At 36.3% G+C, this 16,792-nt stretch overlaps 2 protein-coding genes across 6 annotated transcripts in view; both read left to right on the forward strand.

The window, feature by feature from the left end:
• Window positions 1–16,792, forward strand: part of LOC145669542 (uncharacterized) — a 505,866-nt gene that overhangs the window by 163,587 nt on the left and 325,487 nt on the right. The window lies entirely within an intron of this gene.
• On the forward strand, window positions 6,580–9,921 carry LOC145670567 (uncharacterized). Its single transcript, XM_081739370.1, has 2 exons — window positions 6,580–9,692; window positions 9,795–9,921. Exon 1 carries the CDS (start codon window positions 6,660–6,662, stop codon window positions 9,405–9,407), a length of 2,748 nt encoding a protein of 915 aa, XP_081595496.1. The 5' UTR covers window positions 6,580–6,659; the 3' UTR covers window positions 9,408–9,692; window positions 9,795–9,921.

Consider the following 16,792-nt stretch of genomic DNA (forward strand, 5'->3'; position numbering starts at 1 on the left):
GCTTTCTTGTTTGAAGATGGCGATTGTCAAACTGGAATATCTACTCTCATTTTTTCTTTGTCATTGGCTCAGATTGAGATTTTATTGAACGTTGATCCAGCTCCTCAGTGTCACTACGTTCTCTTTCTTCCGTAACAACACATTCTTGTTTGAATATAACGTATAGAATGCGTCCTTAACAATGATACACATAAGTAGTAGTCCCCGACGTATATCTAGTCGAGTCAGCAAAAATTCCTCGATTCTGATTGGCTGAGAGAGGTCACGTGACGTTAGGCCCCGCCCACGCGGGAAATTCAAATTTTCAGGTCACGTGGTATGACGTCATGAGTCACCCCGCGGGGAAATCCCTCACTAATTTGTTCCCTTTTACGGGTAAGATGAGTGTTTATGATTGGTTGATAGCTGTCACGTGATTTTACACCCTACGATATTTGAAATTCGTTCCCTTTTACGGGTAAGATGAGTGTTTATGATTGGCTGACAGAGGTCACGTGATCTTAGGCCCTGGGATTTTTAAAATTCGTTCCCTTTTATGGGTAAGATGAGTGGTTTGGTACCTTGAATTTGATTGGTTGATAGCGGTCACATGATCTTAGACCCTGGGTTTTGAAATTTGGGTATCCTCTTTGATGAGTGCTTTGGTACCTCGATTCTGATTGGCCGACAGAGGTTACATGATCTTAGACCCGCCACACGGTGAACAGGTCACATGGTATGACGTCATGTTTTACCCTTGCGAGGAAATCCATCACTAATTCGTTTCCTTTTACGTGTAAGATAAGTGCTTTGGTACCTTGATTCTGATTGGATGATAGAGATCACGTGATTTTAGGTCCAAGGATTTTTGAAATTAGGGTGTCCTTTCTGATGTATACTTTGGTACCTCGATTCTGATTGGTCGACAGAGGTCACATGATCTTAGACCCGCCACACGGTGAACAGATTACATGGGAAAACCCCTCACTTATTTGTTTTATTTTATGTGTAAGATGCGTGTTTTGGTACCGCGATGTTGATTGGTGGATAGAAGTCACATGATCTTAGCCCCCACCCCCAATGCTAGACATTCAGAGTGCTATGACGGCGATCCATCCTAGACCGGGATTTTTTTTTTTAATGGTTATGCGTAAAGTTCCCATGAAGGGTTCAACCTCCTCCTTAAATAACCCTTTTTTGGTATCATGATATTGTACTGAAGTTTACATTAAATATTATCGTTCTCTTTGGCAGATAAGATGATTCTTACCTTGATGGAGATCCTGTCCTTGAATTAGTAGCCTATGTCTCTGGAAGTAACAATGGTGAAAGAGGGTTGTCGCTTGTAGATTTCTTATAACACATTGTTGTGAGTTTAAGCGATTTTTTAAACGCTCAGTAAGCGCTTCAATTATGGAAACAGTGTTGCCAGATTTTTTTTTTTTTTTTACCGAAACTGCTCCGATTCTTTTCGAAACGGTTCCGCAGAGTGCAAGAAATTTTAAACTAAAAATTTTTTCGAACTAAAAAAAATTGTAACTAAATTTTCAAACAAAAAATTTTCGAACTAAAAATTTTGAAACAAAAAAGTTTCAAACAAAAAATTTTCGAACCCAAAAAAAATTTCGAACTAAAAAAATTGAAACAAAATTTTGTAGAACTAAAACATTTTTTAAAACAAAAGTTTCGAACTAAAGATGTAAATCACATCTAAAAATTTTCAAATCAAACTTTTTATCGAACTAAACTTTTAAAATTTTCGAACTAGAAATTTAAACCAAGTTTTAGAAAAATCCTAAGAAATGTTTCTCCAGGAATCGAACTCAGGTCTTTCAAACCAAAGATGTGTATGCTAACCGCTTAAATGAATTCGGTTTTAATCGATCTTGGTGGGTTTCGAACCATGGTCCTTGAAAAGGATACACATATACTTTAAGAAAATAAATCTGACAGTGTAACGCTTCTCAAATCAAACTTTTTATCGAACTAAACTTTTAAAATTTTCGAACTAGAAATTTAAACCAAGTTTTAGAAAAATCCTAAGAAATGTTTCTCCAGGAATCGAACTCAGGTCTTTCAAGCCAAAGATGTGTATGCTAACCGCTTAAATGAATTCGGTTTTAATCGATCTTGGTGGGTTTCGAACCATGGTCCTTGAAAAGGATACACATATACTTTAAGAAAATAAATCTGACAGTGTAACGCTTCTCAAATCAAACTTTTTATCGAACTAAACTTTTAAAATTTTCGAACTAGAAATTTAAACCAAGTTTTAGAAAAATCCTAAGAAATGTTTCTCCAGGAATCGAACTCAGGTCTTTCAAACCAAAGATGTGTATGCTAACCGCTTAAATGAATTCGGTTTTAATCGATCTTGGTGGGTTTCGAACCATGGTCCTTGAAAAGGATACACATATACTTTAAGAAAATAAATCTGACAGTGTAACGCTTCTCAAATCAAACTTTTTATCGAACTAAACTTTTAAAATTTTCGAACTAGAAATTTAAACCAAGTTTTAGAAAAATCCTAAGAAATGTTTCTCCAGGAATCGAACTCAGGTCTTTCAAACCAAAGATGTGTATCCTAACCGCTTAAATGAATTCGGATTTAATCATGCTTGGTGGGTTTCGAACCATGGTCCTTGAAAAGGATACACATAAACTTTAAGAAAATAAATCTGACAGTGTAACGCTTCTCAAATCAAACTTTTTATCGAACTAAACTTTTAAAATTTTCGAACTAGAAATTGAAACCAAGTTTAGAAAAATCCTAAGAAATGTTTCTCCAGGAATCGAACTCAGGTCTTTCAAACCAAAGATGTGTATCCTAACCGCTTAGCTATGAATGAATTCGGATTTAATTATGCTTGGTGGGTTTCGAACCATGGTCCTTGAAAAGGATACACATACACTTTAAGAAAATAAATCTGACAGTGTAACGCTTCCGTTCGTGGATTAAAATAAAATGCTGATAGACTTCTTTGTGTGACGACATAGAAGCACATATGATTGAAAAAATGCAAACGTCAGCGGATCGCATTACTTTTTGTTTTACTACGAACGTGTCAGCATGATTCATGGAAAAAAAGCAAACATTGACATTCTCGTATGGAATATGAGGAAAATGAAATGTCGTCACAGTTACGACAAGTAGTGACATGATCCTGGCAGAAGGGAATTGGCATCGGAATTGCGATACTAGATGTTGTAACTATTGAGAAACGTGAATGACGTCACGATCGATTGTTACACATCGTTTTGGTTCGTGATTCATGACAAAAGCAGCGAGCGTTTTGATTGGTTCGTTGTGATGTCATTTTATAAATTTCCTCGTTTCTGATTGGCTGACGGTGACCGTTTTCACAACGACCTAAATAAAAATCTAAATTTCATTTTTCAAATCCTACATCGCTCTCAACTGTGAAGTGAAGAAGATCTGCTTTTTTAGAAGTGTCTTCATTTAAGCTTTACTGCACCGACTTTGTGTTCATTGAATTTGAGGTAAGTTCAGTGAGATTTTATTTTTCACACAAGATTCGAAAATCATTTTTATTTTATATTTGTGGGGGTGGATCACTCATACACTGTTTTACTTTTAGTACGAAATATTTAGACTATGAAGAAATTAGTGGAATGGGAAAGTGGGAGTACGAATCAGGAACCTCCACACATTAGAAGTAAGCACGATAATGATATGGTTTAGCGTCCCTTCAGCGAGCACCCGTCGGGAATTGAACCATGGCCAGAAAAATGTGTGCGCTTAGTTTTGAAAAGAATGCATTACAGAATATTAAAAACTATGTCTGAGAATAATATGGTTCGATTCCCTTTAAAAGCATTAGCGGCCCCTTCAACTTAACGTGATATTCGAGCAACCGCCCGGGATTGAACCAAGGCCAGAGGCGTGTACGTCAACCATTTAGCTTAGTTTTGAAAAGAATGTATGATAACGCATGAGAATATTAAATTTCAGAAAAGACTTGACAGCGATCCGATGTGGAAAGCAAACCCACCGAGGATTGAACCAGGACCTTCCACGTTAGAAGCATGTACGCTAACCGCTTAAGTAAAAAAGAGAGCATGAATATTTGGTTAAAAGATTTACGCTATACAGATTTTGTTTTGACAATTACGTATGTATAACGTTAATGGTTGGTGAATCTCTTCAACTTGCAAACGCATCATTTAAAGGTCGTTGTGAGTAGAAAAAATGCTTACGCGTACTTTGTCACATCTCAGTACTGTTGAAACATTCATTCATACATTCTTTTTTTTATCACTATAGAATGGTAGGTCAGTTACATGCTGATGTAATGCTCTCGAGTTTGACAGCAATAAAACACACATTTCAGTAACATAATTATTTTTTAAAAAACTTTGATTTTTAGTACACGTGCTTTCATAATGAGATTCTGAACGTCACCGCCAGGAACCAAACTCAGGACCTTTACATGAATTGCTTAGTTAAGAATTTATCATGAATGTTATGATTTCCTGGGCTAAGCGGTTAGCATACGTACCTTTGGCGTGGGAGACCAGGGTTCGATTCCCGGCGGGGAGCTCATGTGGTTCGGATTCCACGTTAATCAGTAGGTCCACGTCTCATATAGCCTCGCTACTGAAAGGGACGCTAAACTAAAAAATCAAAAAATCAACTCAAATTCACGCTGCTCAATTCCTTTTTTCCCATTACATATTTGTTTTACCGTACCTGTTTGTTTGTTTTCATTTTTTAATCATGGTCCAATCGGGTTTTACTGTTCGCAATGAAATCACTCGTCATTATAGACGATTTATGTACGTTTATGTATTATGAGGTGTGCACGTCAACCATTTAGCTTAGTTTTGAAAAGAATATATGATAACGCGTGAGAATATTAAATTACAGAAAAGGCTTGACATGCCCCGACGTGGAAAGCAAACCCACCGAGGCTTGAACCAGGACCTTCCACGTCCGAACCATGTACGCTAACCGCTTAGTCACAATAATAATAAAAAAAATACGCTATACAGATTTTGTTTCGACAATTACGTATGTGTATCGTTAATGTTCGATGAGTCTCTTCAACTTGCAAACGCATCATTTAAAGGTCGTTGTGAGTAGAAAAAATGCTTACGCGTACTTTATCACATCTCAGCACTGATGAAACATTCATTCATGCATTCTTTTTATCACTATAGAATGGTAGGTCAGTTACATGCTGATGTAATGCTCTCGAGTTTGACAGCAATAAAACACTCATTTCAGTAACATAATTATTTAAAAAAAAAACTTTGATTTCTAGTACACGTGCTTTCATAATGAGATTCTGAACGTCACCGACAGGGAATCAAACTCAGGACCTTTACATGAATTGCTTAGTTAAGAATTTATCATGAACGTTATGATTTCCTGTTTATCAGGTGATTAAGATTTTTCTTTCTTCTTTTCTTTTGTAGTAAATTCACGCTGCATAATTCCTTTTTTCCCCACATTACATATTTGTTTTACCGTACCTGTTTGTTTGTTTTCTCCTTTTATTAACATGGCCGAATCGGGTTTTACTGTTCGCAATGAAATCACTCGCCATTATAGACGATTTAACATTGAAGGTAGAATGCTCGAAATTCAATTCAACGCACCACCCGTAGGAACCGATATCATACAGTATGTACACAACAGTTTCCAAGCAATGCTGGACCATTTGTTAGCCAATGTCGACGATGAGGCGATGGTTGGTTTATCAGTAATATCGCCACGGAATACGAATAAACCGTTTTGGGTGAGTTTTCGCCAAGCACGAAACTTGACACTGGAAACGATGTGGGCCTCATTCGAAAGAGTGTTACAAAGTAACAATGCGTTTCTCCTGCACGAGCCATTCACCGTGCATTTTCATCGTGTCGATATTCCACGTGGCTATGGCGGTTTGCGGCAAGGAGTACTTCAAAATGAAGAATTATTACGTTGCAAGCGAGGGATTGTACGTGTAAAAAATCAAGATTCAAGGTGCCTGGCGTACGCCCTTGTTATTGCTATTGGCCTGAAAAAATACAAGAATGTAGATATGAAACGACATAAGCAGTATCAATATCAAACAAAATGTATTGTGGACCAAGAAGTGGATGCGTTATGTTCAAATGCAGGAGTGAATTTGGATCATGGTGCCAGTGTAAATGAAATTCGACAATTCCAGGCATACCTCAAAGAATATAAAATTACAGTGTATACCAGTTTCACAGGCCATGACATCATGTACGAGGGGCCCAACGACGAAAATCGCACTCCCATAAATTTAATTTGTTTGGCTGGCCATTTTGACATCATCCAATCCTTAACTGCTTGTTTTGCAACCAATTTCTACTGTGAGGCGTGCCATAAAAAGTATAGTAAACGCAATGAACATGTGAAAAATTGTCCTGTAACGTGCTCCAAATGTCTACAGAGACCCCTATGCGACAAGAACCAAACGCTGATATTATGCAAAGACTGCAATCGTCAATTTTACGGCGAACAATGTTTTAACAATCATCGTAATATTGTATATCATCAAGGGGAACCTGTATGCAAAATGGTGAAGCAATGTACTAGATGTTACAGAGTTTATTCTTTTGTGCATACAGGACAACGACATCATGATTGTAATGAGATCTTTTGCAATGTTTGTAAGAAGATTGTTCCGGGATCACATCAATGTTTTATGCTTCCCGATCGACAATGCTTGAAACCTGGTGTTCCTTCACTCATGCACGCAAAGAAAGCCTTGTTGATATTCTATGATATAGAATCTATGCAGGACACGAATATTGGCGATAATACGTATGTACACATTCCAAATTTATTGGTTGCACAACAAGTATGTTATGCATGTGTTGAAAACAATAATATCCAGCAGTCTTGCAGTACGTGTGGTCAGCGCCAGCATATTTTCCAAGGAGAGGATCCAGTTTATAATTTTCTCCAGTACTTGCGGGAACGGCGTCCCAATATAAATAGGATTTTCTGTGTCGCGCACAATGCTAAGGGATACGATGGACATTTTATTTTAAAGGCTATGGTAGAACAATGTCAATGGAGACCTGACGTCATATTAAATGGGACCAAGATACTGAGTTTAACCTTGAATAATCTGACGTTCATTGACTCGTTGAACTTCCTACCTATGGCATTAAGTAAATTGTCAAAAGCGTTCAATTTACCCGCAACCAAAGGCTACTTCCCGCATTTCTTCAACACCAAGGAGAATCAATCGTATATTGGACCACTTCCAGAAACGAAGTATTATGGTGCAGATGAAATGGCCGTCGAAGACAGGAACAAGTTCATGCAGTGGTACAACGATCATCGTAATGACACGTTTGATTTCCAGAAAGAAATTCTCAAGTATTGTATTCAAGATGTCAATGTACTGCGACAAGCATGCGTTTCGTTTATGACGTCATTTGAAACAGAAACCAAAGTGAATCCCTTCTTGGAGACGATCACGATTGCCAGTGCTTCCAATTTAGTATTCCGCCGGAATTTCCTTAAACCCAACACCATAGGAATTCTACCGGCACATGGCTATCGATGGAGAAGTACCCAATCGATCGCTGCAATGCAATGGCTGGCCTACATTGAAAAAACCGAAGAAAAACAAATCTTACATGCGGCCCGACAAAAAGAAGTGTTTATTGCGGGATTCCATGTTGATGGTTACTACCAAGATCCTGAGACGTTAGAGGAGCACGTCTACGAGCATGCCGGCTGCTTTTACCACGGGTGTAAAGTATGTTTTACTACAGGCCGTAATCAGCCCATCTACAGCAATCCAGAAGACACCATGGAATTCCGTTATGAACGAACACAACGCAAAAATGCAAGACTGCGTGAATTGGGGTACATTGTACATGAAATGTGGGAGTGCGAATTTAATCAGTTCTTAAAACAAAATCCTGCAATGGCGACGTATCTGAAGAATCACCCGTACATGAACCGCAGACCATTAAATCCAAGAGATAGCTTTTTTGGAGGAAGGACCAATTGCGTGAAATTGTACCACCAAGTCGACGAAAAAGCGGGGGAAGTAATAAAATATTTCGATATTGTCTCGCTTTATCCTTATGTAAATAAGTGTGCTAAATACCCTGTAGGCCATCCACGAATTTATCTACAGGGTGATGAAAATATACCACCAATAAATAAAGTCAATGGTCTAATCAAAATGACGATATTACCAAGTCGCCATCTTTATCATGGTCTCCTGCCTTACCGATGTAACAAGAAACTACTCTTTCCACTGTGTGCTGCGTGTGCCGAAGAAATGAACCCAGACCCTACAGCAACGTGTACGCACAACGATCAGGAGCGATGCCTCACTGGAACATGGGTATCATATGAAATCCAGAAAGCAATAGAATTGGGATATCAACCAGTGGAAATTTTTGAAATTTGGGATTATGACATTGAACAATATGATCCCATCACGAAAACAGGTGGCTTGTTCACGGAATATATCAATACATTTTTAAAATCAAAAATGGAAGCGTCTGGCTGGCCCAGTTCCTGTGTGACCGAAGAAGACAAATCAAAATTCATACAAACCGTCCTGGAGCGTGAAGGTATTGCATTGGATCCGTCCAAAATTGAAAATAATCCTACACGAAGAAGTTTATCTAAGCTTTGTCTTAATGCTCTTTGGGGAAAACTTTCGGAAAGATCAAACTTTAGCCAGACCACAATTATTGATCGGCCGGAAGAATTTTATGAAAAACTCACTTCCCCCGACATTAAACTCCATCAAATTGTACCCATCAATGATACGATGTTGTATGCGTTCTGGGAGTACAATGAACATGTGCCTGTTCAAAACCGAAACACCAATGTCGTGTTAGGTGCATTTACAACATGTCAGGCACGTCTGGAACTGTACAAGTACCTGGAAATGTTGCAGGAACGTGTTTTATATTTCGACACGGATTCTGTAATATTTACGGAGAAGCCCGGGGAGCCAACCATTGAACCTTCAACGTACTTGGGATGCTTATCGGACGAGATGGAGTCTTACGGACCACGAGCATACATCAAGACATTTGTCAGTGGAGGACCAAAAAATTACAGCCTAGAAATATACAATCCGGATACCAACGTCACCAGTTACATATGCAAAATTAGAGGATTTACATTAAATTACAATGCAGGACAACAATTAAATTTCAATACGCTAAAAGAAATGATTACAAATCAATGCCGTGGACAAGTCACCATCACTATCCCCCATAAGATATGCAGGACCAAAGACCATACCATCGTCACACGCAAAGAAGAAAAAATGTACAGTATCCAGTACACAAAACGTCGATTTAAAGAATTCAATTCTTATGATACGGTTCCGTACGGGTACGTTAAAAAACAGAAGATGGAACTGGAAAAAGAAGATGAAGAAGAAAAAACTGTAAATACCCAATAAGGCCGCCATTTCTTTTTTTCCTTTTCCTTTTTTCCACTCCTTAACCACAAAGCAGCAACACCAAGAAGAAAATGAAGTACCCACAAGAGTTCATAAACCATCAACACAACCATCAGTGGAAGAAATGTAGTCATCTCGTACCGAAGGAGGAACCTTGACCATAAAGGAGCAACACCAAGAAAAATGCAGTACCCAGAAGAGTTCATAAACATCCATCGGTGAAAAAAATGCAGTGATCCTGTACCCGAGGAGGAAGATGAACCTAAACAGATCCATCATTTACGAGTAAGTTTTATTTCTCTCTTATCAATATTGACTCATTTTTATTGTTTCAGAAAAAAAAGAAATTCTTAAATTAATCCGTCGTTTCTTCTTTTTTCTTTACAGGATACGGCTACAAGATTCGAAGATGATGACGCGTCCAATATATTCATTAACTAGATCCTGTATTTATTATGTTAATAAACATGTATAGGAAGACCACATACCTTTCGTTAAATACAACAAGTTGAAAAAAAAATATGTTTTATTATTTCTTGAAACCCTAAACACTTGTTTTCAAATCATGGTAATCTTGAAAATTTAAGGTGAAAAATATATTCAAGATTTGGTTTACACGATTTTGTTCGAAAAAATAATTAAAGAATTTTTTTAGTGTCCAAAATTTGATTTTTAATTTAGTTCGAAAAATTTTTAATTTGAAAATTTTCAAATGTGGTTTACATCTTTAGTTCGAAACTTGTTTTTAAAATTGGTTCGAAATTTTTTTAAAATTTTTAGTTCGAAAAATTTTGATTTTAAAATTTAGTTCGAAAGTTTTCAGTTTAAAATATTTTTCGAAAAATTTTTAATTTTTTTAGTTCGATTTTTTTTGGGTTCGAAAATTTTTAAATTCCTTTTAGTTCGAAAATTTTTTGATTTGAAAATTTAGTTCGAAAGTTTTTAGTTTAAATTTTTTAGTTCGAATTTTTTTGAAATTTTTGTTTCAAATTTTTTAGTTCGAAAATTTTTTGTTTGAAAATTTTTGTTTAAAATTTTTTTTAGTTACAAAAATTTTTTTAGTTCGAAAAATTTTTTAGTTTAAAATTTCTTGTACTCTGCGGAACCGTTTCGAAAAGAATCGGAGCAGTTTAGGTAGAAAAAAATCTGGCAACACTGTTTCCATTAATGAAGCGCTTACTGAGCGTTTAAAAAATCGCTTAAACTCACAACAATGTGTTATAAGAAATCTACAAGCGACACCTCTCTTTCACCATTGTTACTTCCAGAGACATAGGCTACTAATTCAAGGACATGATCTCCACCAAGGTAAAAAAGCTGGTAATCATCTTATCTGTCAAAGAGAACGATAATATTTAATGTAAACTTCAGTACAATATCATGATACCAAAAAAGGGTTATTTAAGGAGGAGGTTGAACCCTTCATGGGAACTTTAAGGATAACCATAAAAGGGAACAAAATTCTAAAATCCAGGATCACCGACATATCGCTCTATATTTCACTCATGGGGTGTGTGGCGGATCTAAGATCACGTGACCTCTGTCGGCCAATCAGCATCGAGGTACCAAAGGACTCATCTTACCCATAAAAAGGGAACGAATTTTAAAAATCCCAGGGCTTAAGATCACGTGACCTCTAGCATCGTGGTACCAAAGAATTCATCTTACCCGTAAAAGGGAACGAATTTTCAAATATCGCAGGGTCTAAGATCATGTGACATTTGTCAACCAATCAGAATCACACATCTTACCCGTAAAAGGGAACAAATTTCAAAAATCCCGGTCATAAAAGAGAATGAGGGATTTCCCCGCAGGGTGACTCATGACGTCATACCACGTGACCTGAAAATTTGAATTTCCCGCGTGGGCGGGGCCTAACGTCACGTGACCTCTCTCAGCCAATCAGAATCGAGGAATTTTTGCTGACTCGACTAGATATACGTCGGGGACTACTACTACATATTCTGCACCTCGCTGAAGATCCTTAAGTCTATTCAGAACAATATCCTTGCGAATTTCAGCCGCAGCTATAACATTTTCTCTCCCTTTTATTAGTTTTATTAGACTCGGTAGTTGTGCTATCTGATTTCTGTGAATATTTATTGAACTTCAGAAGATAGTGCTCAAGACAGGCCTTATGATAATAGAGATCTGCCCCGAAAACAGGTAATCCATCCTCTAAGTCACAAGTTCCCGTAAATCCGCTATCTTTAAAGAACAAGTTTGCGGATAAAAATGTAGTTGCACTATTTGATTCACATATTCTGTACTTTTGTTTAATTCCGTTGTGTTTCTCTTTCCCACATACTACCCATAAAACATTTCTTGCTTTCTTGTTTGAAGATGGCGATTGTCGAACTGGAATATCTACTCTCATTTTTTCTTTGTCATTGGCTCAGATTGAGATTTTATTGAACGTTGATCCAGCTCCTCAGTGTCACTACGTTCTCTTTCTTCCGTAACAACACATTCTTGTTTGAATATAACGTATAGAATGCGTCCTTAACAATGATACACATATTCTGCACCTCGCTGAAGATCCTTAAGTCTATTCAGAACAATATCCTTGCGAATTTCAGCCGCAGCTATAACATTTCCTCTCCCTCGGAAAGACGACATTGTTTTACCTGAAGATTTGTCACGATTCTGGCAAATGATTCAAGCATTTACGTCTAATACGGATGCAGAGGAAGAGATGTCTCGGGATAGGGAGATGCCAAAAAGGTTTTCTATAGTCATTGTCTAGGATATTGGTGTCAACTATGGATTTTTATTATTCCATTGTCCACATTAGAGTCTGCAACATTAGCTACATATTATATGAACAAACATGTTAATAATAATATTTGACAAATGAAATAACATTATTATTTCATTTCTTACGACACATCAGCCTATTACCTGTAAGTTATCGATAAATGAATAGACTATTTTAATTTGTTGAAAAGTAATAGCTTTGAAAGTTTTGCGCGTAGTGAGTGTTTTTCCGGTAATTTATTAAACAGCTCAAAAAACGCTAAACCCTGCTCCACTTAAATTTAAATAGCTCCGTCACTTTTTAAGATCTACTAAAGATATTGGTAACGATGGAAAGCTAAGATTATGCTCCTTTAATTAGTTTGAATTGTGTTTTCATATTTTTAATAACTTCATAGTTTTTTGTCATGAAATGAAAAAAGAGAAACGAGAAAAACTAATTTTTGGCCTAAAAAAGCGCTATTTTTAAATATGGTGGCAACATGTAAACAATATATCCAGTTTTCGTACTTCTGTTATCAATTATCTTTAATTTGGTACAAAAACGAAGTTTCTAACTTGTTTCTGTGAGAAGATATTTCAGTTCAAATATAATTTGGTACTTGCGCGCGGGCGCCATTTTGAATATTGAATTTCACAATGAAGGCCCCGGTTGCGGAAGTGTTACCTTCGACTTTTTTCATTACTTGATCACCCTCTAACAGGTTCTGAAGAGATCTGCTGTCATCCCCGAATTTTCTACAGCTCTTATGGACAGAGCCTAGACTACTGGACAGCTAGCGAAAAATTGGGAGTGTCACGGTAAATCCGGGCTGACTGATCAGTCTGCTCAAAAGAGTTCACCTAATTTTCTGTATCCTTATTTATTCCTATAGTTATAACTTCTATTCCTTCTCCCAAAATAATCCTTTCTCCTCTTTGATTCTTTTCTTTTGTTTAGAGGCTCCGAAGCTGGATTATCCAGATCTTCACGTGGTGAAGCGGGGAAAGAAAATGAGTGAGTAAATTATTAGCAGTTTGACTCATGATAAGTATTTACACTAAAGAAAAGTAACCGTATACTGGACTTTAAAAAAGAAGAGCTTTGGACGGCTATAAGGATGGTGGAAGCCGATTAAAAGATTTTTTCCCCTCTAAATCTAACGAAAAATGATAGTGTCACGTATTAGAGAAAAGTTACTTACGCAATCACGAAAAAACAGGGAAATCGGTACCAGAATTTCAGAGCGAACTCGGAAGTGGGCTCATTCAAGCAAATTTACTTGAGTTCATCTACGTAGTTTATTCACATTACTGTAATTTTACAAGTACAGTTATGTTATAAATAAATAAATGAAAATTATATGTACTGTAACAGTCAGAATATGACTTTGGATATAAGAAAAACAATCATTGAAATAAAAATTGAATTAATTAAATGATTGCCAATTGGAATGACAGTGAATTTGAATCATTGTACTTATTCTTGGATATAAGAAAAAATAATTGAATTGCGTGATTGTCAATTGGAAAAAAAATTTGGTTCATTGTACTTATTTTTGGATATAAGAAAAAAATCATTGAAAGAAACATTGAATTATATGATTGCCAATTGGATAACAACAAATGTGGATCAAAAATCATTGAAAGAAACATTGAATTAAATGATTGTCAATTGGAGTAACAATAAATTTGAATGATTGTATTTATTTTTGGATATAAAAGAAATCATTGAAAGGAAAGTTGAATTACATGATTGCCAATTAGATAACAACGAATTTGGGTCAAAGATCATTGAAAGAAATATTGAATTAATTGAATGATTGCCAATAATTGGAATAACAATAAATTTGGATCATTGTACTTGTTTTTGAATATAACAAATCATTAAAAAAAACAGTGGATTGCTTAATTAGATGATTGCCAATTGGAATAAATTTGAATCATTGCAGTTATTTTTGGATATAAGAAAAAACATTGAAAAAAAATTGAATTATATGATTGCCAATTAGATAACAACGAATATGGATCAAAAATCATTGAAAGAAACATTGAATTAAATGACTGCCAATTGGAGTAAAAATAAATTTGAATGATTGTACTTATTTTTGGATATAAGAAAAAAATCATTGAAAGAAACATTGAATTATATGATTGCCAATTGGATAACAACAAATTTGGATCAAAAATCATTGAAAGAAACATTGAATTAATTAAATGATAATCAATTGAATAATCATAAATCTGGATCATTGTACCAATTTTTGGACATAAGAAAAATCATTGAAAGATATATTTAATCTGTTAAATGGTTGCCAATTGGAATAACAATGAATGTACCTAGGTACATAGGAAAAGAGCTCATCGAAAAAAAACTTGCAATACATTATTCCTTCTAATTCCTATCCTTGCTCCTAGTAACTACCTTAATATAATCTCACCTTTTCTAAACCAAATATCATATTTCCTACTTGATATTTTTCCTTGTAGACGAAGGCCTGGAAGTAGTGGTGGATTGTTTAATGTTGGTCAGCCTATTGTAGCTATGGCGAATGCGTGAGTACTATACTGTTACTTGCAGTGTTTTGTAATTTAGTATAGTTCTAAATTATGTATGTATGTAGTTAATATGAAACAACACTAGTTCCATGAAAGCAATTACCATAAAACAGTCACAGCATTGTCATAATAATATGCTCAGATTTATTATTAGCATATAGTATTTTTAAACAGATCACAAATACATGTTACACGTTCTACACACGTATGTAGTTTGATAGGAACTGTTATTCCTTGTATAGCTAATCACCAGTAGCGTACTCAGGAATTTATTTCGGGGGTTCAAACTCAATATGAGTGTATTTTATATTAAAATTCCTAAAATTACCCTTAAAATTAGGCTAAATTTATACAAAAGTAAAAATTTCTGGGGGTCTGGACCCTCAGGACCCACCCCCTGCGTACGTCCCTGCTAACCACAGATAAACAAATCAACATAAACTTGTCTCACGCTTTCTTGAATATTTTCCACCCACATACAAGTTACTGGTGTTAAGTAATAACTTGAAGTAAACTAAACTAAATACCATCCAAACAATAATATGAAAAATGTTCCAAGTTCCTGCAATAAAATTGTTAGACATTAAAAGTTCGTCTTTCGTCTACGAAACGAAGTGTAGAGTTAACCATGGTTAGAGTAATTTTGCGCACGGGTAATACGAGAAAGTTCCTACCCTCTCATCATGATAGAGCTGTAATACTAATATAAAAATTTACAGCAATAATAGGTTGACATCTCGCTAATGTGTGTACTAATTTTTGTCTTTATAAATCCTGTTGAATTGATGTCACAGCTAGAAAACTAGGCGGCGGCAGCATGTTGGACAAAATTGAATACCGAGCTATGATTAAGTTCCTCAGCCTTTAAGGAAATTCGGCACAATCGATACGTGATGAGGTGAGAGCTGTATTGAGTCAGGAGTACCCATTTTATGATAGTGAAACAGTGGAAGAGAGAATTTAAATACAGTTACACAAATCTGAAGGATGATCCAAGAGAAGGTCGTCCCTCAGCGCCTACGGTCCGATTCGTGGTGGCTAAAGTTGAGAAGCTAGTACTTGTAAAGTTCATTCAACGAACCTTCTGATCCTGATGTAAACATTGCAGAATTGTATTACTCCGCCAGTCATCCGATGATTGGCTATCGGTCAGCGCTTCTTTCGAGAAGCACGTGCTGGTACCCTGTCGATGTTTTACTTATTCCCCGCATGTGGCCATATTGTTAACTGTAATTCGCGCTAAAGTTGGGTCAAAACCACTTTCAATGCATGCGTATTCTCTTTAATTGCATTAATTCAATTTAGTTCTTAGATAAAGTGTTGTTTCTGTTGTCTAATTCTAAGGAATTCTGGTAATGAGTCTTATAAGCAAGGACTATTTTCTTCTGCCGCATGGGTGTTCTAAGGCTCTCTAACCAATAAAATCAAACAATCACCACGTGTATTTGTTTACATGAGGTACTGAACGTTCCTTGAATAAACTTTAGGTATACGTGTGACTATTAATTGTCTAGCAAAGGAAGTGAACATCAATAGGGGATCCGTTTACACCATATTAGATGGCATTGTGTATATGAGCAAGGTGGGGTTCTCTGGTTGTTTAGCATCTTTTCAAAAACAATAACGTGTACAAGGTGCAGAAAGCATTTTGTAACTGTGTTTTTGGTAAATGTATCTGTGACTGTGGATGAATGCTTATGCTTTTGTGTTTTCATTTGACTCTAAACTTAAAGAAATGAGAAAAACCTGAAAACATACCTAGTCTCCTACCCCTAAAAGGCTAAAATGCAGCATTCATCCAGCAAAGTCGTGATGTTCTTGTTTGATATTATAAAGAGTTTTTGGGTTCCCTGTCATACGGCTAGGACAGTCTGAACATGTTTTGTGGAGAGTGACCAAGAACTTTCCATATCTCCTTGGTTCCACAATTCCCGGATCTCAACATTATCGAGCAGTGCCGTGCTGTGGAAAGTCAGCGCCCGGGGCGAGAATATGCGACGGCGCCTCCGTACATATCAAAGAAGTCGACAGTCCAGCCACCATGGTTGGCGCCAAGCGTAAGAAAATTTTCAAAAATAAACCCTGATTTT

This window comes from Thermobia domestica, chromosome 14 (assembly GCF_964235325.1).
Source record: "Thermobia domestica chromosome 14, izTheDome1.hap1.1, whole genome shotgun sequence".
In the NCBI taxonomy this organism is placed as follows: domain Eukaryota; kingdom Metazoa; phylum Arthropoda; class Insecta; order Zygentoma; family Lepismatidae; genus Thermobia; species Thermobia domestica.